This window comes from Callorhinchus milii, unplaced genomic scaffold (assembly GCF_018977255.1).
Source record: "Callorhinchus milii isolate IMCB2004 unplaced genomic scaffold, IMCB_Cmil_1.0 Scaffold2, whole genome shotgun sequence".
Lineage (NCBI taxonomy): Eukaryota > Metazoa > Chordata > Chondrichthyes > Chimaeriformes > Callorhinchidae > Callorhinchus > Callorhinchus milii.
The window spans coordinates 963,367-989,584 of NW_024704743.1; the positions used below are offsets into that span (position 1 = coordinate 963,367).

General features: G+C 45.1%; 1 protein-coding gene across 1 annotated transcript in view; it reads right to left on the minus strand.

The window, feature by feature from the left end:
- Positions 1-4,589: 4,589 nt before the first annotated feature.
- The window catches only part of obscnb (obscurin, cytoskeletal calmodulin and titin-interacting RhoGEF b), a 116,512-nt gene continuing 94,883 nt past the window's right edge, over positions 4,590-26,218 (minus strand). The window contains 16 exon segments of the mRNA XM_042332117.1: positions 4,590-6,670; positions 8,304-8,346; positions 14,109-14,214; positions 15,160-15,289; positions 16,329-16,431; positions 17,589-17,756; positions 18,069-18,182; positions 19,154-19,331; positions 19,787-19,945; positions 21,544-21,708; positions 22,189-22,305; positions 22,522-22,681; positions 23,306-23,479; positions 24,175-24,254; positions 24,634-24,834; positions 25,922-26,061. Coding sequence (XP_042188051.1) covers positions 5,095-6,670; positions 8,304-8,346; positions 14,109-14,214; positions 15,160-15,289; positions 16,329-16,431; positions 17,589-17,756; positions 18,069-18,182; positions 19,154-19,331; positions 19,787-19,945; positions 21,544-21,708; positions 22,189-22,305; positions 22,522-22,681; positions 23,306-23,479; positions 24,175-24,254; positions 24,634-24,834; positions 25,922-26,061 — 3,614 coding nt within the window. The 3' untranslated portion in view covers positions 4,590-5,094.

Consider the following 26,218-nt stretch of genomic DNA (forward strand, 5'->3'; position numbering starts at 1 on the left):
ACAGAGCTGTTAATGTGGGGGCAAATAGTAGGACTGAAATGGGATTCAAGAGCCAAGCACAGCGCAAGTTGCAAACCACACTTACACAGAGTGAAATAGCACAGAAACAGGCCACCTGGCCTAACTAGTTTATACTCCACACAAGCCCTCACTTGCCTTATTCCCCTCTCTTATCCGGTGTGTATTTATGTCCCCTCATTTGTATAATCCCAACTTGCGCTGCTTGGAAACACTCAATTTAACTGTCTCATCTCCAGAAAGAAAAGCTCCAACCTGTCTAACGTGTGTCAGTCTGGCTCAGGGTAACACTCCCAGTCTCCTGGCCGACAATCCCCCAAATAAAAGTCGGTCACTCGCACCATGGCTGTTTGTGTGCAAAATGACTGCCACGTTCACCCCCAAAGCAAACAGTCACTGCACTTTACAGTCTACCTTGCGCGCTTTGGGACGTCCTCTGCACTTGTAGCGTGCCTTCCACGTCGGGAGAACGTCCCAAAGTGCTTCACAGGATTTACTGCAAAGTGTAGTAACTGTAGACTAACTAGCACAGTAGCAATATCATGTCAAACAGCCATGAAGTGTATGAGCAAGCTTATTTGGATTGCTGACCACTGTTCCAGGAAAAACTCTCTTCTCTCTTAGGAGAAGGATTTGAACAGGTATGCACGGCGCACTTAAAATCTCAACAGAAGGAAAGCACCTCCAATAATACAGCATGATCCCAGCCCTGCACTGGATGTCAACTAAGATCTTAAGCTCCCCTGGTTATGTATTGACTCCCAACCTTCTGACTCAGATGTGAGAGTGCTACCAACTGAGCCAGACCGACAATTTGAATCGTTTGTTGTGGGAGTTTTTAGTTGACATCATTTAATTGCTGTGATTTTCTTTAATAGGTGAGATTCGACAAGATAGAGACGAAGGAACGTTGAAACCGCTCACTGGCTAACCGTGAGAATTCTGAGGAGGATGGATAATGTAGATTGAACTGGAAGGGTATGAAACTGTATTTGCTTAATAAAATTCCCATCTACATTTATATATCGCCTTCGACCTGAGATGGACATTGAATTGCTGGCTGGGCACCTGAGCTGGGTGTGGGAGCAGGGTGGGGAGAGGAAAGATGCCTGAATGCACGGTCAAAGAGTTACATCTTGAGATGAGCTTCAACGAGGTGAGGGAGAGAGGGAGTCGGAGGGAATCTTGAGATGGAGTTCTTCCGGCAGTTGAAAGCCCGCCTTCTGATGGTCAGACAGATAGCTCGGGGACATGAAACATGAGCAAAGTATGAGTTCCTTTGGGTTGAAGCAGGTTCCAGAAGTAGGGTAGGACAATACCATGGAGGGATTTAAAAGTGAGATCAAGGATCTTGGGGGAAGGGGAGCTAATGGAACCAAGCAAGGGTGGGGGTGATAAGCTCATGGACCAGAGGGCACGCACACAAAATGAATAGCCCTCAATATTTTCCCCATTGAACAGTGCGTAAAGTGAACAGACTCAGAAAAAGCACTTAACACTTGAGTGGAGAGGTAAGTGGGGTCTCCTTGGAACTGAGCTGGCTCCAAGAATCGAGCCAGCCCCCTGGGGTGGTTTCTGGACCGGGTCCTGAGCCAGCAGGGGCCGCAGTACCCCAGAGCACTGCTGATGACAGCACAGCCCGGCCTGGCTCATCGGCAGGTCCTGGAAAGGCAGACCAGTCACTTCAGTTCCTATTAACCCTGCAAGCCAAAGCCGTAGGGTTGTTCTAGCTGGACAAGCAGCGGGAAAGCTTGCCAGATACTGATATCAATAATAATAATAATAATAATCCTTGCATCGTCGGGAGGACGTCCCAAAGCGCTTCACAGAACACACTGTAAAGTGAATTGACTGTATATTTGTGGGCGAACGCGGCAGCCAATTGCGCACAGCAATGTCCCACAAACAGTCGTAGATTGAAAATGACCAATTTATTATTGTTTTTGTTATTATTATTATTAATATTATTATTGTTATTATCAATGGCAAGCTATGCGGTTTTAGCTGGTGAGTCTCCAGCAGTTACCCCAGCGCACACTCTGGGGTCCCCAAGTCTTGCCTCTTGCCAACCTGAGCCTAATACTTTCCGGAATTAGGTAAGGAGGGTATGTCCCTCCTAGGAGAGAGAGGGAGAGAGCGAGAGAGGGAGAGAGTGCATTCCATTCCAACGATCTATCTCTGGGATTTCCATGTGGAGGGGGGACGTCTGGAATTCTCAGTTGGGTTTGGAGACTCTTAAGCAACGATGACGGGTTTCCGCACGTGTCAGACACCCGGCTGACCCCCCCACCAAAAAAAAGGAGTTCAGGNAAAAAAAAAGACAACACAGAAAGCAGGAGACACACTTTGATTTACTTTTCTAAAGATTACCACACCAAAAGGAAGTAAGTACGAGAATAAAGTACATACAAGAATTCCTTGAAACACGTACAAGAATGGCCCAGTCTTTTTTTTAGGCTCGTTTTTAAACGCATGATATATTTTTAAAGGCACTGTTTTGAATATGTTTCCCAAAGCTAATTCATACTGTGCAAAGTGATGTGTGTGTTTTTTTTTTTTCTCTTTCCAGATACAGAAGTAAAAGCTAAAGACAAAACGTGACCAAATCTTGGTGCAACGAGTAGCGACTGTAGTTTGAATTCTCTGATGTGGGCTCCACAATCTTTGAGTTGATTGCTGTCCCAGTGCAGAAGCTGCCAATGCAAACCTGCGGTGCCATTCACCTGGCGCTTGCAGCTCATGCATATTGACCTCGACTCGGAAGGGAAAATCTTGCTTTGGCAATATTGGGCTCGGCAGATATGTTGAGGAGGCACGTGACTGTGCTGTTGCAGAACATCGCAACGCTTTGCAAGATTAAAAGATATGTATTGAGAATTCCCGTGAACCCTGTTCTTAATTCAGTTGCCGGAAGGCATTCCCAGCATCCGGGAGCTACTTTTCTTGACAGCATTTCAAGAAGAGGACAGTTATCCCGCACTGCGATGCGCTTGAAAAGTGATGGGGGAGCATTTTGCCAACAGCACAACAGCACCCGGTCTGTGCAATTAGCCCTAATCTATTCTTTCAGCGTCAATTACTCTAAAAAGATGCAACAAATTTTTTAATATAAGCTAAACTGTCTTCTTCTGGTGAGTAGCCATACACTTGCAAATTGGCCGCTTGCTTTAAACCATTTAGACTGCACAATGAAAGTCACATGTGGTCATCTAACTGGACAGCCATGGATCTTCGAGCAAAGATGCTTAAAATCTCAATTCCTTCCTTTTTTTTCTCAAGGAGAAATTTGCTGGTCAGTGAGTCAGTAACTAGTAAACGAGCAAATGGGAAGGTGAGGAGAAATGTATTCACGCACAGAGCGCTTAGGATTTGAGGCAAAACACATATCGGCCTGCAAGAGGGAAGTAGTCAGATATGTTGAAAAGAGTCAGGGATGTGGGGGAAAAGGGCAGGGAAGTGGGACTGAGAGGACCGCTCTTGAGGGAGCTGGGACGGACACGTTGGGCCAAATGGCCTTCTTCTGTGCCGTAAATGTCTATGGTTCTAATCGGGGTAAAACTTACTACAATAGTCAGGAAAAAAGCAACAGCAACAAAAAAGACTAGCTCTCAAGACATGTTTCTATCGTCCACACCATTTACTTTCTACACCATTGCAATGCTTTGTCCACGGCAAAGACTCGAGTCCAATAATCCGTGGACAAATACAAGGAGAGGAGTGGACATTTTCACATGAGACTAAAGCACACCATGCCACATTGGTTACAGCTACACATTATCTCCACACTCTTGACAATTTCCTCCCCACTTCTGTTTTCTCCCGAGCCAGAAAGTGGACAGTAAATAGCATATCATATGGCCGGTCGGTCCGTTTCAGAAAAAGTGCGTACGGCTCACTTGTGGCTTGATGCTCACATTTGTGAGACACTATGAAGACAACAGGGATATAAATCCCCATTTCTCTATCTGCTATGCAACCAACAGGAGAATCTATCACTAAAGTCAGTAGAACTCTTTTGACAACAGCAAGAAAAGAAATGAGTTCTACACGAGACTAGTACAATGGTTATTTCTTAGTTTAAGTTGCAGTTTAATCGTCAATGGGTGGTAGATAATAATAATCCTTGCATTTGATATAACGCCTTATCTTGTCGTTGAGACATCTTAAAGCACTTCACAGAACATACTGCGAAGTGTAGTGACTGTATATTTTGTGGGTGAATCTCTAAAGAAGATCTCTAAAGAAGGTTCTCTGTCAAATCATCATATGTTTTCCCAATGAAAGAGCAACCGAGACTCATCTGTCATTTCAACTGGCAAACAGTTATGAGGCTCACATTCCCACTAGCCGGTAATCTAACCGACCTTGGTGGAGTGCGTTTATAATAGGATGTGTCGACCGGTGGAACTTCAGCCCTTGCTTTTCCTTTAAGGAAAACCGTGAAGTAATTCATCTTGCTTTAGAGCGAGCACTTTGGCGATGCAATACTTCACCAATTCTTTCCACGTGCAACAACATGCTGTTGTGTGTCAGTATCGCACTGAGAACTCAGAGATGATAATGCACTCGTCTAAGCTGATGTTTCCAAACTATTTCATTCAAATTACGACAGCTACATATATCACATCTATATTAGATATATATATATTATATAGTGCATTATCACATTAATAATGTCACATATTCTGTCTCATTGATACAGTTACAAATGGCCAAGTAAAGAGAGAACATTAACGGTTTTATACTTAGTAAAAAACTGAAGTCTACAAGGAGGCTCGTATGATAAGTTATTAACAGTACGTTAGTGTCCATAATACATAGGTAAGCCCAATCATTGAAGTCTTTCAACCGATGGAATGGAGTTTCTTTGAAGAAAAGTTTTTTTATATATAAGAAGCTGTTTCCTCTAAATGTTCTCCCTTAAGACTAGAATCACTTCACGTAATTTTTTTCTCTCTCTCTCCCTCCCTCCCTCCAACTCTCTCTCTCTCTCTCTCTCTCTCTCTCCCTCTCCGTTGCAGCATTCCTCCATAAACTCGGTCTCCCCGTCGCAAGATGAAGACCGTGTTAACATTGTCACTGCTTCTGTTGGGCTCCTGTGGGCGGCTCCTTCTTACTGATGTGCAAAGTGACCGATTCTCCAACAGCCCCATAGCTGAGAGTTCTCGTGGAAACCTCGGTCTTGAAGCTTGGCTGTCCATTGTCCACCGAGCATTGCACCGCAGTACAGAAGGATGTCTTTAACTCAAACCCGGGGTTCTTCTCAGCTGCTCCTGCTGAGGGGAGGACGACCGATTCGCTGCGTGATTCACTGACGTGCACGGACACATTTGTGGGCCCCGCCGAGTGCCTCTCGGTGACCCGGGACGTGGATACGAACATCCCCCCAGCGCAAGGGTCTCTGAATGGACGCGAGTAGCTTGGATTCATCTTGGGGACGACTGGCCTGCCGACGTTCAGTAAAACCGGTTTGCCAATCGTTGGTTCACCGATCTCCGCCTGCAGGACCGAGATCTCACAGGGCTCTTCGGAACTGGCACCTGGTGGACTGTCAGACCCGGCCCCACATTTGTAGGTTTCTCCCTGAACAGGAACGTAGTCTTCCAGGTCTTCCAGCGTCAACAATTTGCCGTTATGAGTCAAAATCTTCGTGCCTCGACCTATTAGATCATCGCTGCCAGACTCGGAAGGTTCGTCGACGATGACGTTTTCGTCTTCGGGGACTATGAAGTCTTCCTCGCCTTGCTTCACTTCCTCCATCTCGTCCACGGGGACATCCCGTGGAAGGTCCGCGATTTCGGAAGGCGACTCTGTTCTGAGATCGGGTACGTTTTCGAGGGACAGCTGCTCAGCGTCTGCAAGTTCAGGGCTTTCGAAACTCAACACAATGGTTTCACCCACATGTGCAATTAGCGGAGATTCCCCTTCCGTCAACGTGACGCACTGATCTTTAGTTGCTCTCGGCTGGAGACTGTAGTCGGTCCCTGCGCGTGCAGAAGCCTCTGGAGAAATGTCAACGGCCTCGGCCAGGGTGAACTCAGGGATAACATCTTCCGGCTTGGTCAGTTCATTGTCATCATCGTCATCAACATCATCAGAGTTCTCAGGTTCACACACGAGAGGCTGAATATCTACATCACTTAGATTTTCATCGGGAAGAGAAGATGCCATTTGTTCCACCAAATTATTGTTTGAGTTGTTCGAGTTCGGGTCAACCCTCAGTGGTCTCTTGGGCCGTGGACTTGGCGACCTGTGGCCGCTCTGCCTTTGCTCAGACAGTGTTTGGATAGACGGGGAAACCGATCTTTTCCTGTCGGACTTTGAGCTTTTCGTGACTTTGAACTCAATAACTTCCTCAACTTCAACCCAATTTGTCTTCCGTTCTTGGGCTTGAGTCTGCAGCGAGAGCGGTCTCGCAGCTGCTCCCCGCTCTTCTTCTGGGACGGTTATCATCACCGCGGGAATTGCAGGCATCTTCACGGGGCTCTCCCTGGGCTCAGGCTGTGCTTTGGGCGACGCTTTCTTAGGTCTGGCTGACCCGGGTGCCTCCGATGCTGTTTCCTGTGGCCTGGGTGACCGAGCGGGGGACACACTGGAGCCTGAGCGACGTTTGACCTTTGGGCTCTTCACGACGGTCGTGATAGTCTCCTCACTATTCGTGAAAAAACGTTTCAATAAATTTAACCGTCGGAAGGAGCCCCATTGTACAAGAACGTCCTGTACACTTCGGCTCCGAGGCGATGCAGACAAGGAAGCAGGGTTCGTTTCGGGTTAGTTTTGTGAACAACACAATCTCTGGTCATCCATCAAACACAAGACAGTTTAAGATCATGCTGATCCACTATGGTGCAAGGTTAAAAGGTCCGTGAGATAGGATGTTATTTTTGAATGGAAAGCACAGAATTGCTTCTTAACAGCAGGAGCACAAGTTTATAACCTATTCATTTTTTTCTTTGACCAGCAAGGCTCTGCTCCGACCAGACTGTTTTTACGTTCTAGTTATTATGGCTAATAGGAATATTAGTCCTTAATTTAATCTCGTGCTTCAAGCCTCGTTTTCTGCTATGACTTGTTGCTTTCACACCCGAGCTTAATTTCTGAATTGCAAGCCAAACATAACAGATGTTTGCACACCTGTCTCAATAAAGATTTCCCCCCTATCTACTTTATTATGTTTGTGGGACGCTGCCTTGGGCAATTGGCTGCCAAGCTTTGCCCCAAAAATATACAGGCAATTCACTTTACAGTATAGTCTGTGAGTGCTTTCAGACGTCTCAATGACGTGATCATGAGCTACGTCAAACGCAAGGATTATTATTATTATTAGAAAGCTAGAGGAGTACTGCTAATGATCCAGAAATTTCTCACGGTTTTACCCTTAAGAACGCTGCCTCATAATTTATCCGGAAGAACTTTGGAAAATCCTTAAATTCAGTCGGAATTTCGAAGTCACAGAACTGGGGAAAAGCTTCTAAATCAAGAGAGTTTTTCAAAATTCTGCAACGTCTTAACTTTTAAGACGATGATCTCGCAACTCAGACCGTGTTGAATTTCGGGCTTCTTCCAGTTGGCTAGCTCTTAACAGCATTGAGATTCGCAACTGGCTGAAGTATCAGGTGTGCAGAAGATAGGGCCGGACAGCCTATTGCACACGCATGTGCTAGCGGTGAGAAGCAACATCATAGAACACGTAGCACAGAAGATGGCCCATTGCTCTGAGCTGTCTCTTTGAAAGAGCAATCCATCCAGTACCATTTCTCTGCCTTTTTCCTCATACCCATCACTATGCAAATACACTTCCATCGTAAGTAAGGCTTCTGCGTGATATACGCTACATATAAAGATTTACACTCAACTGTAAAATATATAGTGGTCCTCATTGCAGGAAATAATTGCGTTCACTCAGTTCTGCGCGATTGCCCTCAATGTGACCTTGAGCGCAATGGGAAACCTCCTTTATGTTGTTTGGAAAAGATGTTCAAATGATTTTCAACGATAACTGCTGGAAGCCAAAAGTAGTTTATTGCATTAAACTTCCAAAGTCAATCTACTTTCACCTTCTTTATCGGAAGCCCAATTTGACGTCGAAAAATACCTTGCAATTAAGCTGTGTGTTGCCTTATGAAACTTATGGAAACCATGTGCTCTATGCAAAGTAAACTCGGGTAATGACAAACACTGACATGCACAGACACACAGCTGTCCACACAGGATGATAACATGCACTGAGCAGTAACACAACATGGCAGCTCACACAGGCAGGAATGAAGGAACCAAGCACTTACATGATGATGGTTTTCTTGGGAACTTTAGTTTCTTGTTCAGTGACTATAAGAAACAGGATGAAAAGCGTGGAGTCAGAAAACGGACAAGGTGAAATGACTGCTCAAAGGAGTCTACGAGGTTCACAAGATCACAAGAGGGTCGATCGTTCTGACGGGAGCTATTACTTGTGGAGAGGTTGCCATTGGTACAAAACGGACGTGGACCTTGGGGTTGGGCGATTCAATGTGACTCAACGTTGAACTTTCTGTTTAGATTCAACCCAAAACAGTTAAGCAAACGATTCTGAAGGAATATTTCTTGCCGCCTTATTGCCACACAACCCACCCCCACCCCAAGGACCGGGGTTAGAGCCCGTGGTGGGAATTCTGCACTGTTGCAAATCGTATCCCATCCACATAACATTAAACTGAGGTCCCTATAAGGGTGGACGTTACTGTGGCACTATTTGAAACATGACGACAGCTTCTACCAGTGCACTAGACAACAATCCCCCAAATAAAGTGGGTCAATCTCTTCCTCTGTCTGTTTGCTGCAAATTGCCTGCTATGTTTGTCCACAAAAGACACACTCACTACACTTCCCAGTAAAAACCCCGGTAAAGGGTTTTGAGACAGCGCAATGATCTGATCAGGCGAAAAATATCTGCCTGTAATTTTGAAAGACAAATGACACTTCTTTGCCCAGTCTCAGGGTTTTTACTTCGCTCTTTCTCTTCAGATCTACCTCGGTGACCGGAGGAATAGAGGAAATTCACTCGGTTGTCGTCGGATTGCAATAATCTAAGGAAGTAAGTGAAAAAATTTGCCTCCACCTCCAATAAAGTCTTGGCACAACAGAAAAAGTACGTGGAACCAAACTCTGGTGATGGATTTGACCAGTGTGATCTGTACAGGTGGAAGTAAAACATATCTTTTACTGTTTCCAATAACTTTAGCTCCATGTACTCTATGTATAGGTCAAGTCTAAGTTTAAGCGCTTTGGGACGTCCTCCCGACGTGAAAAGCGCTATATCAAATGCAAGGATTATATTTATTATAAGTCAGGATTGACCAAAATTACAGAAAACAATCTGCTTTGATTAAAAAAAGATTCAAAAGCTTTAGGGCGTTGGTCATTAAAAATGAGTGATGTGTAGACATGGTCATCTGTGACACGCAATTCTCAATACAGTAGTAGCTAACGATAATCAATGACGTTAAGGGCTCCAAAAACTGCGCTTATAGCGATGATAGTGAAGGGTTTAAACTCATAAGAAGAAGCCGTTCATTTAGGATTAGCGATGCATTATCAGCATGTAATGTGACAAACGGGACAGTATTATTCAAGGTATTTCAGACGCTTTTTGCACTTTTTATTCAGTTTGCGGAGATCTTTTTGTAATGTGTATTTGCGACGAGGGCCAAAAAAAAACAAAACAAAACCTGTCAACTCTCCAAACGCCGACCTCTTTCTTCTTTAGTTACTGAGGACACGTCACAGTTTAAAGCACGGTTGTTAGGAGCAGATAATTTATCCGATCGGCACTCCGTGCATCAAGACCTAAGCAAGACTCGGGCAGAAATAGCGTCCTGTGGAGGTGGTGCTGGTTAAGATTCTTGAAACGTTTAAGCTAAGCGCCCGCCAGCAGAGCTCTGTATTTCCCATTTGGCCTTTCAGTGCTGTTGTCGTTGTAGACTTAATCGATATCTTGTAAAACGGAGTCTGAAAGTCTAACCCCCCGCTTGGCCCGAACGGAATCCATGTTGTTTATTGGAGACGGGGCCTTTTGGGTGCCCCAACTCGTCCCCACATCAGTTCTCCGCTCCTGCGTTGGGGGAAAAAAAACCCTTTGCCGTACGAATCCCGAATAAGGGCTTCGGAGGTGGAAACGGTCAACGCTAGACGTTGACTGTTGGTTGGCGCAAAGCTTCCTTGACACAGACATCGCTACAAATCAGCAAGCCTCTACAAGGGCTGACTGGGACGTCCTCCCGACGTGAAAAACACTATTAAACACGCAATTTGTTGTTGATTTCTTTTATAGAGAAAAAAAAAGCGCTTCATAAAGTGGGAGCGTTTCCAGCTGTGACCAGGCCTGCTTCTACCTTTACTTGCTCCATTGGCCGAGGTGTTTTTTTTATGACGACGCGACAACGGGTGTACAACATGGAGTTTTTCAACAGCTGCTGCGATAGTTGCTGTTAGTTGGTCACATCATCGCCTCTGGCTCACAATGTGGTGACAATGTCATTGGTGGCTGTTGTTGTGGTTGTTGCTGTTGTTCAAGCCCCACATAAGTACTTTGAGCTCACGGTCTGTGCTGGGGAGAGCCACCTGTTTGGGTGGATGTTATATCCTGCGATTATTATTGTTATTATTTTGGCACTATTCCCGTTTTTCTGGTCAACTGATCAAAATCACCTCACATTTGTGGGTCCTCACTGCGTGCTACCTACACCAGCAAATACGCATGAAAGTATTTCAAGTGCTCTGGGACTCTACCCTGCGTGAGGGGCGCAAGTTGTTGTTGTTGTTATTTTCTTGTGAAGCACTTTGAGGCATTTCAACATTTTAGCCGCTAGATCAAATGCAAGAATTATTGTTATTTTATTTGGATGCAGTTGATCATCTCCCGGGTGCTTAATGGATGAGAACTGAGAAACGGAAACTAAGGAACATTCAGAGAGTTTTAAAATTCAGTGTGACTTTCACCCCGCGTTACTAACCTTTTCCAAAAGATTGACTCAGAATGGTTTGGTATCAATTACTGGCTCGCCACCAGTTAGACAAAACTGAACAAGTGAAGAACAGATATTTCAAGTTTTTCCACAAACTTTTCTCCTTTCTACATGTTTTAATATGTATTGGTGCTTATCGAGCACTGGGTTAAACTGATAGGGATCTCAGTCAGGTCTGAGACGATTGAGATTTCTTGTATGAGTGTGAAATACTATAAATAGCAACTGTAGACACTGCCTCAACTTCTAAGCTTAGAATAACACCAGTAAATACTTTAATATTAGTTTAAACACCTGGAAAGCAAAGCAGTTTCTCATGATTCCCAGATTATTTAGTTAGCAAGCCACTGCTTTCGGAGGTAGGACAGAAATTATGTCAGGAAAAGCGTGGTAAATAAAAAAGGAGATAGTTAGCACAACATAAACACAAAACAGATCTAAAGGTGTTAGAGGCCAAGCCACAAACCAAACACGGAACTACGTACTACATACAGTACAATATTTGTCACAAAGGAGTGCTATGAATTAGTAGCGGGTGTTCTTATAACAGAAGCCAAATCAAACAATATCAAACAGCATTTGATTACTTACATTTGTTTTAGGTCGGAATAGAAACCGACCAATGAAAGGACGACGTTTAAACAAAGCTGCCAAATACTGACATGGTTTCCATTCTACACGAAGGAGTTATTCTGCTCTGTAAACTTCATGACGCAAATTTGTTTTTCGTGGCTTAGAGGCTATTCTGCGTTATTTGTTAAATGTAGTGAATTCGCATTGCGATTATGTGACTCATCTTATGACCACAGTTTAACTTTGCAACCATAATATAATGTACAAATATAACGCAGCCGTCAAATCAACTTGGTGGCGTTAGTGTCAACCTGGCTCAGTCGGTACTCCTCTCTCCTCTGAGTGTGGGTTCACACCCCGCGCAGGACTTTAAGCTCAAGCGTCTACGCTGACACTACAATATTAAGTGAAAAGTGTCGTCCTTCAGATGAGACGTTAAACCGAGGCCCCGTTTTATCTGTTCAGGTGACTGTTTCAGATCCCATGGTCCTATCTGAAAACAGAAGGGAAGTTCTCTCGGTGTCCCAGACAAAAGTCCCTCAGATAAAATTGGTGATTCACTTTGTGGGACGTTGCCTGTGCAAAAAAATTGGCTGCCACGTCACCCTCCAAAATACACAGGAACCTTGCAAAGTACTTTGCGGGCTGCCCTCCAACATCAAAGGCTAAATTAAATGGAAGACCCTTTTTGTTTTACATTCAAAGACAGCATCAGCTCTTTGGCTCACCTATTCCACTAGTGACACGGTGCGTACTACATTCTGGGATTAGATCCAAACGCTGTGCGCAATTGGCTGCCGCGTTTCGCCCGCAAAATGTGCAACAACAGCAAATTAAACTTGTACAGCGCCCTTCACGTCGGAAGTCGGAAAGGCATCCCAGGGCGCTGTCGATGTACAACCAATTCACTTTCCGTGAAGCGCTTGAGACGTCTCAATGACACGATAAGGTGCTTTGACAAAAGCAAGCGTTATTATTTATTATTATTGACTGTATTTATGTAGAATTTCGGCGCGCTCCAGAATTTGGCCTGCTTTAAACAACACGGGCCTTTTTCTAAGTTTTTTCTATTTGGTTTTTAAAAAAGAAATGCAGCAAACCTACATCAAAATTAAGACCGAATTCAACAACTTGCCAAATTCCGGACACTCTGAAATGCTGCGTAAATAGAGCAATGGAATTTCTCCCCAAACACGCCGTAGGAAAAGTAAGAATAGACTTTACCCCCACCTCATCTTGAGCGCACATACGGTGGTGAGATGGCCTCTCAATACTCACTATAATTGTACGTGACAACAGGCCGAAGCTCACGTTTACAAAGGAATGTCCTTCTGCTAAATACTGCTGACTAACACCACAAACTCAGACACACTGGCTCATGTCTAAGAACAAATATGAACAAACAACACACCTAATGAATAAACTGGCCAAATGTGATACTGTGGAGGAAGACGTCGGCAAAGCAAAGGTGTGTGACTAGCAGCAGGGCTTTCTGCCAGTGATAGTTGTCTCGGTGGCACGGAGAGCGACATAAAGCAGAGGTAAAGTACTATCGAAGTTGGAAAAGTGTGAGTTGGGAAAATTATCAGCAGAAGCTAGTCGGGAAACTTCTCCGTGCCTTTTGCCAGAAAAAGCATCTTGGGATATAAAGGGTATCTTCTGCTGAGAGTCACGTGAGTGTGACGATGATTTATTATCATTCCTGAGAGTCACGCTCTTGAGTTGATCTTGGGTGGGAGCAGAACTCCTGTGGGTCATTAGAATATATATATAATATATATATATATATATATGAGGTTATCTGCTGGAGAAGAATTTTATATGCCATTAACTGGTAACGTGGGGCTTGTAGTACAAGCAGCGGAAAACATGACGGACAGTATCCACAGTGTCCAGTGGTTTTAACTGGTTAGACTCCAGCAGTTACCCCAGGGCATACTCTGAGGTCCCCAAGCCTTGGTTNCCCCCGACCTGCACCTACTACTCTCTGTACTAAGGTAAGCACAGGAGAGGGAGTGTGCATTCCATTCCACGCACAGCGGAAATTTCCATCTTGTAGGTGGCGTACATATGTGGAACTCTCAGTCTGGTTTGGAGACTCTTAAGCATGCTGGTGAGTTTCGCAATAACCTTATTTGTTTTTTTAAACAAAATTTTTCTTGAGGAACATAAATATAGGACCGAGGCATTCCAATGAAGTCTTATTAACTTGTTAATGCTTTCAGGAAAATCAACCGTCATTTTAACCGTCAATTTCCACACAAAAAAAACGATCGTGACGTAACCTAAGATTTTCTGCACGGAAATCCCTGTATCTCCTTCACACCCAAGACCCAAAAAGGCTTTGCTCTGACTTGACCTGGTGTTTCCCGAGTCTGTGCGAGGGCCACTGGGTTCTCTGCGGAAAGTACAGGCTACGCTGTGGGAGCTTTTCCCGCCAGTTGTGAGGTTTGAGCACTTTCTCGCTTGTACCTCAAGGCTTCAGGCTTGAAAGTAAAAACCGCAAGAACCTACCTTCAATCATGACAGCTCGCTCTCCCTTCTTGTCCGGAACCCGCAGTATGGGGGCCTGAACGTACAGCTCGGCATGATCGTTAGCAGTACCCAGCCTGTTCGTAACCTGGGGAATAGAACATGCAAGTTTATAATAATAATAATCCTGGCATTTGATACAGCGCCTTATCACGTCTTCGAGACGTCTCAAAGCGCTTCACAGGATACACTGTGAAGTGAATTGACTGTATACTCTGTGGGCGAAACACAGCAGCCAATTGCACACAGTAGCGTCCCCACAAACAGTCGAGGATTGAAGTAACCAATTTATTATTATTCCTTTTTATTTAAAGTATCACCCCTGGAAAAGTGATCCACCAATCCATATCCCTTGATAACCTGACCTAATAAATATCGATCGATCTCAGTCTTGAACGTTTGAATGGATCCACCACCCACAGCCTTTTGGGGGAGAGAGTTCCAGAATTCTACTGCCCTTTGTGTGAAAAAGTGCTTCCTGGTTTCACTCCTAAATAGCTTATTTAGGAGATTCTTAAAATCTTATTTTCTCTAGTTTCTCTGGAGCTACCCGTTTTAATCCCTTTAAAACACCTCAAATAGATCCCCCCCTCAAGTTTCTAAACTCGAGGGAACACAAATAAAATATAGAAATGGAAATTGTATCTGTAGTAGCGAACGTGGCAGGCAATTTGCATCCAGCAAAAACCTACCCGGAAACATGAAGTGACCCTTTCTATGTGAGGGGGCTGATGGCCAGGACTCTGTTCTCTTTTATGAACAGTATCATGCGATCATCTCACCTGAACAGGCAGATGGGACCTACCTTGTCCCGAACACAGATTGTCAGGCCGAGACAGTGAGTTCAAAGTCCCAAGGCAGGACATGAAGCACAACCTTCTAATACAGAGATGAGGAATATTGTAAGAACAGCCACTTGGGCAAGATAGATTGTCCACTGCCCACGGACGTGCACCACAATATTTCGGGAGAACATTGGGATGAGGGTGGGAGAAAGAAGAAACAAAATGTCCCCTCTTCAAAACATACGCACCTCACATTCGTAGACTCCAAGGTCTTGCCTTGTTGTGTGTTTGATGACGAGTACTGCAACTCCAAACTGTGTGTCACAGAAGGTCTGGTATTTTGTCTTATCTGCTAACAATGAGCCAGCTTTACTCCACCTGTGGTCAAAAGAGAATTGATGAACATCAGCTGCAACTCGGAGGTTATTAATTCGACATGATCCTCAGGCAAAAGAACCAGAGGGAAGATGAGCAGAATTTTTTTTTTTTTTTTTGACTCAGCAAGTTGTTACGGTCTGGAACGCACTGCCTGAATGGGTGCTGGAGGCAGATTCAATAATAACTTTCCAAAAGGAATTGAATACTTACTTGAAAATATTGGGTCTGCAATGCTGTACTCTGTCCAGCGCCTTGGGACGTCCTCCCGAAGTGAAAGGCGCTACACAAATGTAATCTTGTTGTTGTTGTTGAAAAGGAACAGGCTAATGGGATAGAACGTGGGACTAGTTGGGCAGCTCTTTCATAGAGTCGGCACAGGCACGATGGGCCGAATGGCCTCTTTCTGTGCTGTAAGATTCTACCAGCCTCAGTGATGTAAAATTGAAGACTGTGCAGAATTTTGGAAAGACTCTCAAATTCTGGCTGAAGTTCGGAAGCCGGTGTTAAAATGAACCAGGAAAACGGCTTCCAAATTCCATCGGAAGAATTCTTTTGAAGAATTTTTCAAAGTCCTACAAGGATTTTAAATTTTAGGTCAATGATTGTACAAGAGTTTGCGCTTTCAGGACAGGGCTTGAGGTGAGTGGAGAAACTTTGGATAATTATGAACCATTGATTTAAATTCACTTTGAAAGCTTCGTTATTCGATACAACAACAACAACAAATACGACAAATTGCATTTATCTAGCGAGCACAGTCACGTCGGAAAGACTTCCCAAGGAGCTGGACAGTCAAGGCTTTGCAAAGCCAATGAAAAGTTTGAACTGAAGTTATGTGAAACTTACTGTAGGAATAACGGTTGCTATGTTTCTCGGAAGACACAGATGACGACATGCTGTACATTGCACCAATAGAACGTGCACCAATAGAACGGCAATAGAACAAGTTCTTGCAGCCTAATATTTATGGGCTTTCTCTTTTTACTAAGTAAGGCAAGACGTTAAGAGAAATTGGGTAGAGAAATAGAGGTGAACTCACCTTATCTGAGGGGCTGGTGCAGCCTCGATAGTGCAGGCAAATTGGGTATCTTCACCCTCTATAAAAGGGATGTTCTGAAGACGGTTTAAAAACCTCGGAGGCACTGGAGGGGTATTTCAACAATATCAGTTACTGATGATGCTTTGCAAATTCTAAGGGTTAATTTCCCTTTTGTCGCTCTCCCAGCAAGATACCCGGTAAAAATAAGCAAAGTACGCACATTACAATACTTCATACAAAATTATCCCACCAAATCTGGTCCAAGTGTGTCATAGGAACACAGGAGTTGGTCATTCAGCCCCTCGAGCCTGTTCTGCCTCTCTATAAGATCATGGCTGATCTGTAACTTACTCCAGTTACCTGCCTTTGCCTCATATCCCTTGATACCCCGACCTAACAAATACCTATCCACCTCAGCCTTGACACTGGATCCAGCATCCACAGCCTTTTGGGGGAGAGAGTTCCAGATTCCCATTAACCCTTTGGGTGAAAAACTGGCACTCCTAAATGGCCTGGCTCTAATTTTAAGATGATGCCTATGTTCTGGATTCCTCCACCAGAGAAAATAATTTCTCTGTATGATTTCTCTCATGAACTGACACCTTTTACTTGTTAAAAGTATTGTTTCAATATTAATACTCTGTTATCCCATTCCAGTTGAATATTCGTTCCGCTGCAAAGCAGATGTCATGAAGTTTTTTTTTTGGGGTGGTGGGGGTGTCAGCGGAGCGTCTGATTCATGTGCACACTCTCTCCTTGGAGGGATGCATACTGCTTACCTAATTCCGGAAAGTATTAGGCACAGGTTGGCGAGAGCCAAGGCTTGGGGACCCCAGAGTGTGCATTGGGGTAACTGCTGGAGTCTAACCACCTAAAGCCGCATAGCTTGCCATTGATAGCACTGTCTGGCAAGCTTTTCCGCTGCTTGTCCAGCTAGGACCACCTTAGCCGTCAGGGCTTTGGCTTGCTGGGGTTAACAGGAGTTGAGGGGGAGGATTCCCTCAAGCCGGTGTGACTGGTCGGCCCTTCCAGTTCCTGCTGATGAGCCAGGCTGTCATCAGCAGTGCCTTGGAATATTGGACCCGCCTGTCTTCTCTCATCACAAGCAACTACAGCTTGGCTATCATTAGATTTTTCACAGGACTAAAACTTAGTAATAATAGGGATAAATGGGCATTATCTTAATATAACAAGCCTCGCGTTTGATACAGTGTTTTATCACATTGTGAGTTGGGGCCCCTAAAGACTTGTGTCCTTTACCTTGTACAACAATCTTTCCAAGAGTACTGGCATTCCCCGCAGTGCTGCCCGCAAAACACATGTACTGTCCTGAATCGGCAGCAGTAAGGGTGTCCAGGATCAGGGTACAGGAACCGTCTTCATCCTCTATAACGATGTGATGTCGATCCACTTCCACAGGTCTGCCATCTAGTTTCAAAGCATTCAAGCACACGCACGTTGCTAAGGGTTCGGTTATTCTAAAATCTTTCTAATACACAGCAACGTGCAATTTGCGTTTCAAAATGACACAAGATTCGTTATTTTAATTGACCAAAAGTCAAACAATAAATAAATTAAAGAGACAAATAAACAAACAAATAAACAAATAACTAAATAAATAGATGGAGCAATGAAGTAGACAATCCTTCATTTGGTTTAGCACCTTATCAGTTCGACTTGATTCTTCGAACGTTGTAAAACATCAGCTGCGACAGAGACAGAGAAAAGCAGAGTCGTTACCTTTGTACCATGTGATGATAGGTTTGGGATTTCCTATCACCTGGCAGGCCAGCTTGACAGTCTCTCCCACTTCGGGGGTACAATCCGCCAACTTCTCCACAAATTGTGGGGGATCTAAAACACACGCATTTTCCTTCGTTTACAACAACAACAACCAACAACAAATTACACTCGCGCCGCGCCCCTCACCTCGGAAAGAACGTCCCAGGGTGATGGACAGTCAGGGGATTTTGGACCCAAGCTGAGTGTTGGGGCCACAATTTATTTGCACATTGTTCTGTCTCCTTAAAAGCTCTTCCCTCACACGAACTCAAGCAATCAAGACTCTTCAACTTTGAAAAGAGAAGTCTCAGAGGCGTTCTTGTCGAGGTGTATACTGAATGGGATCCAGAGAGCAAACCCAGGAGGATATGGCAGCCAAGCATGACGAAGGTCACTGGTTCAGGGTGGACCAACCCAATGGCCTTCTTCTGTGCTGTAAATTTCTATGGGTCTAATTCTAGGCAGTTGTGAGGGATCACCCTCTACGCACGGTAATTAATGGGCTACCAAGGAAGGTTGAGGACTCGACATTTGTTCTTTTAAGAAACAGCTGAATGCCACAGTTCCCAAGCCTTGGCTCTTGTCAACCTGCGCCGATAATTTCTCCAGATAGCGAGAGAGAGAGAGAAAGAGAGAGAGAGCGTACTCCATTCCAACAATCTATCTCTGGGGTTTCCATGTGTTTGTGGGGGGCCTGGAATTCTCAGCTTGGTTTGGAGAATCTTAAGCAACGATGATGGGTTTCTGCGTGTGTCAGACCTCCCCCCCAAAAAAAGTTCTATTGGGACGATGCTGGAAGGGTGACATTAGCTGAAGAGCCTTCGTCATCCAAACCCTGTGATGTCTAAGCCTCACTGTAGTGGTTACAAGATATCCAAACAAAGTTAAAAATAATTTTTTTCACACAGAGCACGAAAGGTAGGGTAGCTCCAAATTGTGGCAACAAAACAAAAATGTGCGAAAACCCTGGCTTCAAAAGAAAAAAAAAAGTCGTCAAGCACAAAAGAACAACTCGTACATTTGAGCCTTGGCCGGGCACTTACTCCAATCTCGCAGCGTGAAGCGTTGTTGGATGCCACACATGTCTTTCACCCACGAGGTCTTTGTGTTCGCGGTCCGTGCTTGCAGGGTGTATTTACGCACAGAGTCCTCTCGTTCGTGCCAGATTTCAAAGGACCGCTCGTCGCCCTCCACCATTTCATTCAGATCAGTGTTCGTGAGCTTCGGGAAGAAAAGAGGTGTTTAAGTTGATGCACCGTGAATTATTTATTTATTTTCTTTTTTTTTAAAAAAAACGGCTCGCCGAAAAAATTATACTGACAAGGATTCAGGAAATCCTGAATAAAAAGCTACCGTTTGCAAAGATTTTCCCAAGTACCACGTAAAGAGATTATTCTTTTTTGGTAGTTTTAAATGTTTTAGAAAAAAAGGCAAGGCACTTCCCGACCCTTTTTCATGCTAGCTTCCTGATATAGGGTGTCTGGCTCAGTGAGCAGCACTCTCTCTCTCTCTCTCGCGCCTCCGAGTCAGAAAGATTCAAGTTCCACGTTGGAACTTTGAACTCGTACGGTCTAGGCTGCACTCCACGCTTTGGCCGCGTTTTGCGCGAATCAGCGCTGTTAAAAAGTTGCGATCGCCAAGAAACTCGACGCTTGAAGCCAGGCGCGGGTGCCAACCTTCATCAGGTTTTTAAAGACGTAGCTTTGCGAGTCTGTCCTGCTGTCTCTTTTGGGCTTGCAGATCAGGACGTGGTTCTTGAACAGAAAGACGTTTCGCTTGTGACCTTTCCAAGACAAGCGTGCTCCAGGAGCTCCCTCCCACACAATGAAGTGTCCCTGCAAAACAAAACCCAGGAGGATGTAGCTTATTCACAGGTTTTGCACCGTTAAAAACAGAATAGCAAACTTCCCCTCGGCAATGCAATATCCCTTCATTTACTGGACGGTTTCACAGACGCGTCATTAGGGCTTAGAACATCAGAACGTAGAATTTCCAGATGATAGACCAAGGTCAATCCAGTTTGCCTTCCACCGTCCTGGCAGTCGCTGGCACATGTCATGTCACAAACTATGTGCTGCATCCTAAGGTATTACTTCCTCCGAGATATTATTTCCTAAAAGGCTGGTTCTAGCTACAAAAGGATGGATGAACGGATGTTACTTGGAAATATGATGATTACACCAACTTGTCCGTTTGTCACCAACACCGGCAGTGCAGCCAGGCGTTTTCAGTCTCCACAATCAAACTGACCGGATTTTCTCACACAGAACTCTCGAGGCAGGTAGGAAATGTGGGAGAAAAGGGGAGCCGAGGGCTGTAAATTAGCGTTGGCCAAATAAATACACAGGGCCAACGTTGAGCGACGGACACAACTTGTGCCTGACATTATGCGAGTTTGCGCACAGACCTGCGTCTCACAAAGACAGCAGCAATTTCTTGCAGCACGCCATTTTACAAACTTACATTTATATCGTGCTTTTCAAGTCAGGACTACATCCCAAGGCACTGGACAGACTAGGATTATTTGTACCTGAACTGGGGTTGGGGTTTGGAAAGGGGGAAAGATAGATGAAAGAGTAAGGTCTCGAGATGAACACTGAAGGAAATTGAAGGGACTTTGAATTGAGGGGAAATTGTAAATTGAAGGGACTCCAGGATGGAGTTCCTGAGACTGCAGTACTCTAATTGGGGATTCTATCATCCCCTACTTAGTGGAATCCCAATCTTTGTTAAGTTATAAGGGACAGATGGATATCGAAGATATACAGTTTTCACTGAGTGATATAATTTGAAGACAAGTTATCCCAAACTTCTTTTATTTTCAGTTCAAGCTGAGTTTTTCACGTTGCTCCAAATTAACATTGAAGCCGAGGTCTCGCCTGCGCCTGTTCAGGTGGATGTCAAAGATCCCGCGACCCTATTTGAAAAGAGAAGGGAGTTTCTCTCTCTCGGTGTCCTGGCCAACAATCCCCCAGAAAAATTTAAGTTGTTCACTTCAAGGCTGTTTGCGGACAGTCCTATGCGCAAATTGGCTGCCTACACATACACAACAACAACAACATTACATTTGTACAGCGCCTTTCATGTCGGGAGGACGCCCCAAGGCGCTGGACAGACAGAGTTACGGACCCGAGCTGAGGGTCGGGGTGGGGGTTGGCGGGGGAAGCAGGGAGAGCGGTAGCACGGTCGAAGAGGAGGGTCTTGAAGTTGGCGAGGGATGGGGAGAGACACAGTAACACAGAGGCAAACTGAATGGACCTGGACCTTCTTTCAAATGCAAGGATTATTATTATCATTATTATTATTATCATATTCTTTCGCCTGGCAGTCCTTGTGCTCTTACGTTCTTAAGTGCTTTGAGACATTCGGCGATGACACAGGACTCCGTATCAAATACAATGATTATTTATTATTTAAGCAAAGAGGAGAATACCTGTCTGATGGGGTCACCGAGAGATTCCAAGGTGCCTGGGTAGTTCTCGATCATCGAGACGTGGATGCTGTTGTCTGCACGTCTGGGCAAGGCAGACACCACAGCATACGCCTCTTCTAACAAAGCACAGTTTTTGTTGTTTCTTGCTTTATTTCGAATTAGTTCCTGGAAGAGACGAATCTTTCTTTCATACAGCAAATAAGAGTGCAACCAAACCGAACGATTTATGGGACGCCGATATCCGTAATTCACAAGACTGGTATTTAAATATGAATCAGGTGGTCAGTACAATCATTAAGTCCGACACCTTTCCGCGTGTTTCATTAACATGTGTGCAGTTAAATTGCATTTCAAGCTCATAAAGATTAGTGCCAGCTTCCGCTTGTCACATAAACAGTCACTCTCGGTCTTAGTGTGCAGCATCTTAACCCACCACCACCAACAACAACTTGCGTTTATATATTAATATAACAATAGTTATATCACAAATGGTTTGTCGTGGGGCTGGGGGGGGGGGAATGTGAAACACCAGTTGCAAACCTTGTGAATGTAAACCAAACGGTACACTTTCTAGGTAAGGTGACGCGAGGGGAAGTGATAAGGCACTATACCAAATGCAAGGATTATTATTTATTATTAAATCACCTTGAGAATGCTTTGGTACTTCAGGAGTCTGTTGGGCGGATACTCCAAGTAAGCGTCTATGGACAACACCGGAGTTTCTGATGAGCCATGTGTGGCTGACACTTCCTCCGTATATTTCTGAGGAAGCAACATGAACCATGAGAAAGACAACTCGACACTTGACATTGTATTCAATCACCTCGGACCCAGCTCAGCTCGAAGGAGGTCCTGCTCGCCTTCCTCCCTCCTCCCCACCACCCCACCAGAGGAAGCTTCCTGCTCTGTGTGGTTCAATTCCTCGGCGATAGGTTTAATAACTGAGTCTGGTCTGAGGTTCGCCGAAAGATTACTCACATTATAAAAGTCCTGGACAGTTGGGTTGGTAGCATGAGATTCGGCTTGTACCCTTCCAACCAGGTACTGCAAGTATTTATCAAATCCATCATTGTTCTTGATGAAACACAAAGCGATGTCGTCGTCTGTCTGACATTGCCTGAGATCATTCAGGAAGGTGCTGAAACAAAGAGACACATTCTCAGTTGGCGAATATTTGGTTTAGTTTCTCACATCTCCATCCAGTTCCCTCCCCACCCCCACCCCGCCCCTCCCCCCTCCAAAATGATTTATGTTCTCGGGATCTGTAGCCACTTTCAGCGGTGAGGATAGAAAAAAGTAAAAAAGAAACTCGTATTATTACCAAGCCATCGCAGATCTCTTGACAGTGCCAAGCCAAGGGGAGGGGACCGTAGGCACAGTCAAAGAGGAAGGTCTTCAGGCATGACCTGAAGCTGGGGAAGGAGGGGGCAAGGCCGAGGGATAGAGGGAGAATATTCCAGAGTATCGGGGCTTAGTGGTTGAAAGCGCGGCCATTGATGGTGGAACGGAGGGCCAAGGGGCAAGCAGGAGGCCCAGGGCCAGACGCGTGGAGGGAGCAGGTTGGGAAGTAAGCGGGTCAGAGAGGTAGGAAGGTGCCAGGGATTGAAAGGAGCCAGAGGAGCCTGGCAAGAACTGATGTGATGGGGGTACAGAGTTTAGTGGAGGTGCGGAGTTCTCGATTAACTGGATTTGGACTAACAAAACGCCTCAGTGTTTGCTTATACCCACTCGATCATTGACTGCTCATCACTACAATACCAACCTGTAGTGGAAATCTGCAATTTCATTAACATTTCGAAATATGGCCCCTTTGACGTTCGCAACTGAGAGTGGGACATCAGGGCTGGTTTCTGTATGTTTCACATGGTGTTTGACAAAGAACTGCATGTCTCTAACGTACTCCTCTTCCGATATAATCAGATCCTGCACAAAGAGGCTGCGAAGGGAAAACACACAGGAAAATGTTAAGTATTAATCTGTACTTCACACTCTCAATCCATTCCCCTGCTAAGATCTTCCTTCAATCTTCTTGTGTCTGTCCTATATTTATGTCCCCAGTAACTAACTCCCTACCAACAACAACAACAACTTGCATTTACACAGCGCCCTTCACGCGTGGTTGGGCCCCAGAGCACTTCATAGTGGCGGTGTCTGACCCTGAGTCAGGGGGGCAGCCAATTGCGATCAGCAGTGTCCCACAAACAGTTGTGGATTGAGTGAATTTTTTTTTTGAGCGATCGTTACCCTCAGAAAGAGATCCGCCAATCGACTAACAACTGGATTCCTACTCGCCACTAAGTAAACAGAGGTGTGTGGAGTAAGGTTTCGCCCTGGCCGGGAATTGAACCTGGATCCTCTCGCTTGCGAGGTGCGCGCGTTAACCGCTGCTACGCGACTCCAACGGGAATCTACGGGAACGCAATGGTTCAGCGATCAGAGCAGAAACCCTTCCCCTTCCCCGGCAGCGGTCCTCGGGCTAATTGTGGCACCTTAACTACACTGGCTGAGATTAGCTAATTCAGTACAGACCAGAATTAGACTCCGCAATTGCTTAGTCCTTCTAATCTAATGCTAGGCAGGACAAGCCGAATGGCTGACAATGCAGTGGGAAATGACAGCCAAAGTACTCACTATAGCCTTTTCTTGTATTCATCTTCCGATACCACCTCCCCAAGGAACTCAGGGCTATCCACTGCAACTTCAGGTGACAACTGTCAAGGGAGAAAAAATGTTTCAGTTCAAGATCACTACAAGTGGGGAAAACTTTCAACCGTTCTCCCCCTGCTCTTTGGAACTCCATCCTGAAGTCACTCCCTCCATCCTTACTTTTAAAACCCATCTTAAGATTTAACTCTTTGATTGCCCTTTCAACCATCTTCCCCCCACCCCACCCCCCTCAGGTGCCCAGTAGTATGAATGTCTGATGCTTTTAACATTAGGACTGGCTATGTGGGAGTCTGTTTTTCCCAGGTGAATTGGTAGAATTTAACATGAGGCGTAAACCCTCCATTTTTTTCTCTCTCTGAAGCAGAGATGTTTCTCTGGTAAGTGTGCTTTGTGCGAGGGTTTCACTGATGTTACACGGTTTACCTTTAATCTTTTATCCAGGTAGGCAGGTGAGACCCAGCCCTGCCTGGCAGGAGTGGATTTGGTGGGCTTGGTCCTGACCAGCCATTTCAGAGGATGTGCAGAGTCGAGGACTTCCACATACTGCCCCTCCTTCAGGTGGATGGATTCCTTGTCAGCAGGTACCGGGTTATAGTCTGCTGAGGCCATGTAGATGTCAAAAATCTGCCAAGAGAAAGGGAGCGACGTTTTATTGAAACCATTTGCTTATTGTTTCTAACAGCTCGTTGGACCATGTTCTAACTCGTCATTGAACTGTGAGCAAACATACTTGGTCCATACACTTTCTATGGTTATACAGTATTGTAAAGAGAAGTCCACTACAATAAAAATGACATTTGTATAACATCTTTCAGGTCGAGAGGACGTCCCAAGGCGCTGGACACTAGATTTGGACCCGAGCTCGGAGGTTTGATCAGGAAGGGTGGAGGGCAGGGAGGGTTGGGGTAGGAGGGTGAACGGACGCGATGTCGAAGAGGAGGGTCTTGAGACGTGCCTTGAAGGAGACAAGGGAGGGGGCGAGGCGAAGGGACTGCAGGATGGAGTTCCAGAGGGTGGGAGCAGAGAGGCTGTAACAGTAACAAAGAGCAGTAACAACCTCACCTGACATTTTTGTGTGCTATACAACATGAAGACGAGAGAGATGGCTACTGCCACAAATAGGAGGTCCGCTGATTAAGAACCAGTAGCCAACAGGTCTTGTTAGTAAAATTAAAGCCATTTGTCCTAACAAGATTGTGTTTGATCTCACTCTTCCAGTGGAGATCAATGCTCTAATCCCAATCCATTGCTCTTTCACCATAATCTCTGATCTTTCTTCTTACCAAATACATATCCAATTCCCTTTCAAATATTGTTATGTTATGGTCTTGGCTTCAATAATCGCTTGTGACAAAACATTCCTCCACGTTCAATAATTCTCTGCATGTCCCAACTTTTAACCCACCCACTTAAACCATCCAGAGTCTAAGGGTCATTTGATACCGTCCTTCCAGAATACCCGACGTACCGTTGATCATATTACAGAATGGTCAACAAATTCAGTGTGCTGGCCACAACCATAACCTTCCTGGTTTACTTACCCCTAATGGTAGAGTTGGCAAAAGGCATGAAGGACCAAGTGGCCACCTTCAATGATTCTATAAGTGCTTTGAGACAACTTGACATGATCGAGCTCCGCATCAAATACCCGTGTTATAAAATACAAAAGCTATACAACTAGAAGGATGAATAAGAAACTGCCAGCATCTACCTCGCCTCTCGTTTCCCCGTCCTCAGACTCGGAGGAGGATTCGTTGACGATAGAGGAAGGTCTGGATCTCCCATGGCGTGGAGACGGCGACGGAGTCTTCGATTCATCATCGCTGTCCGCTCCGGGGACACGAAGAGAAGCTGCAACAACAGAAACTTTGGACTAATAATCTTCATTGTATTTTGTGTGGTGCCTTTCACTCAGAAGCCTATCTCAACGTGCTTTACACGAACCCTGCCTTGAGTTTGGCCCTGCCTGGGAAACAAATCCGGGTCCTCACTTTCGAGGCGAGCGCTC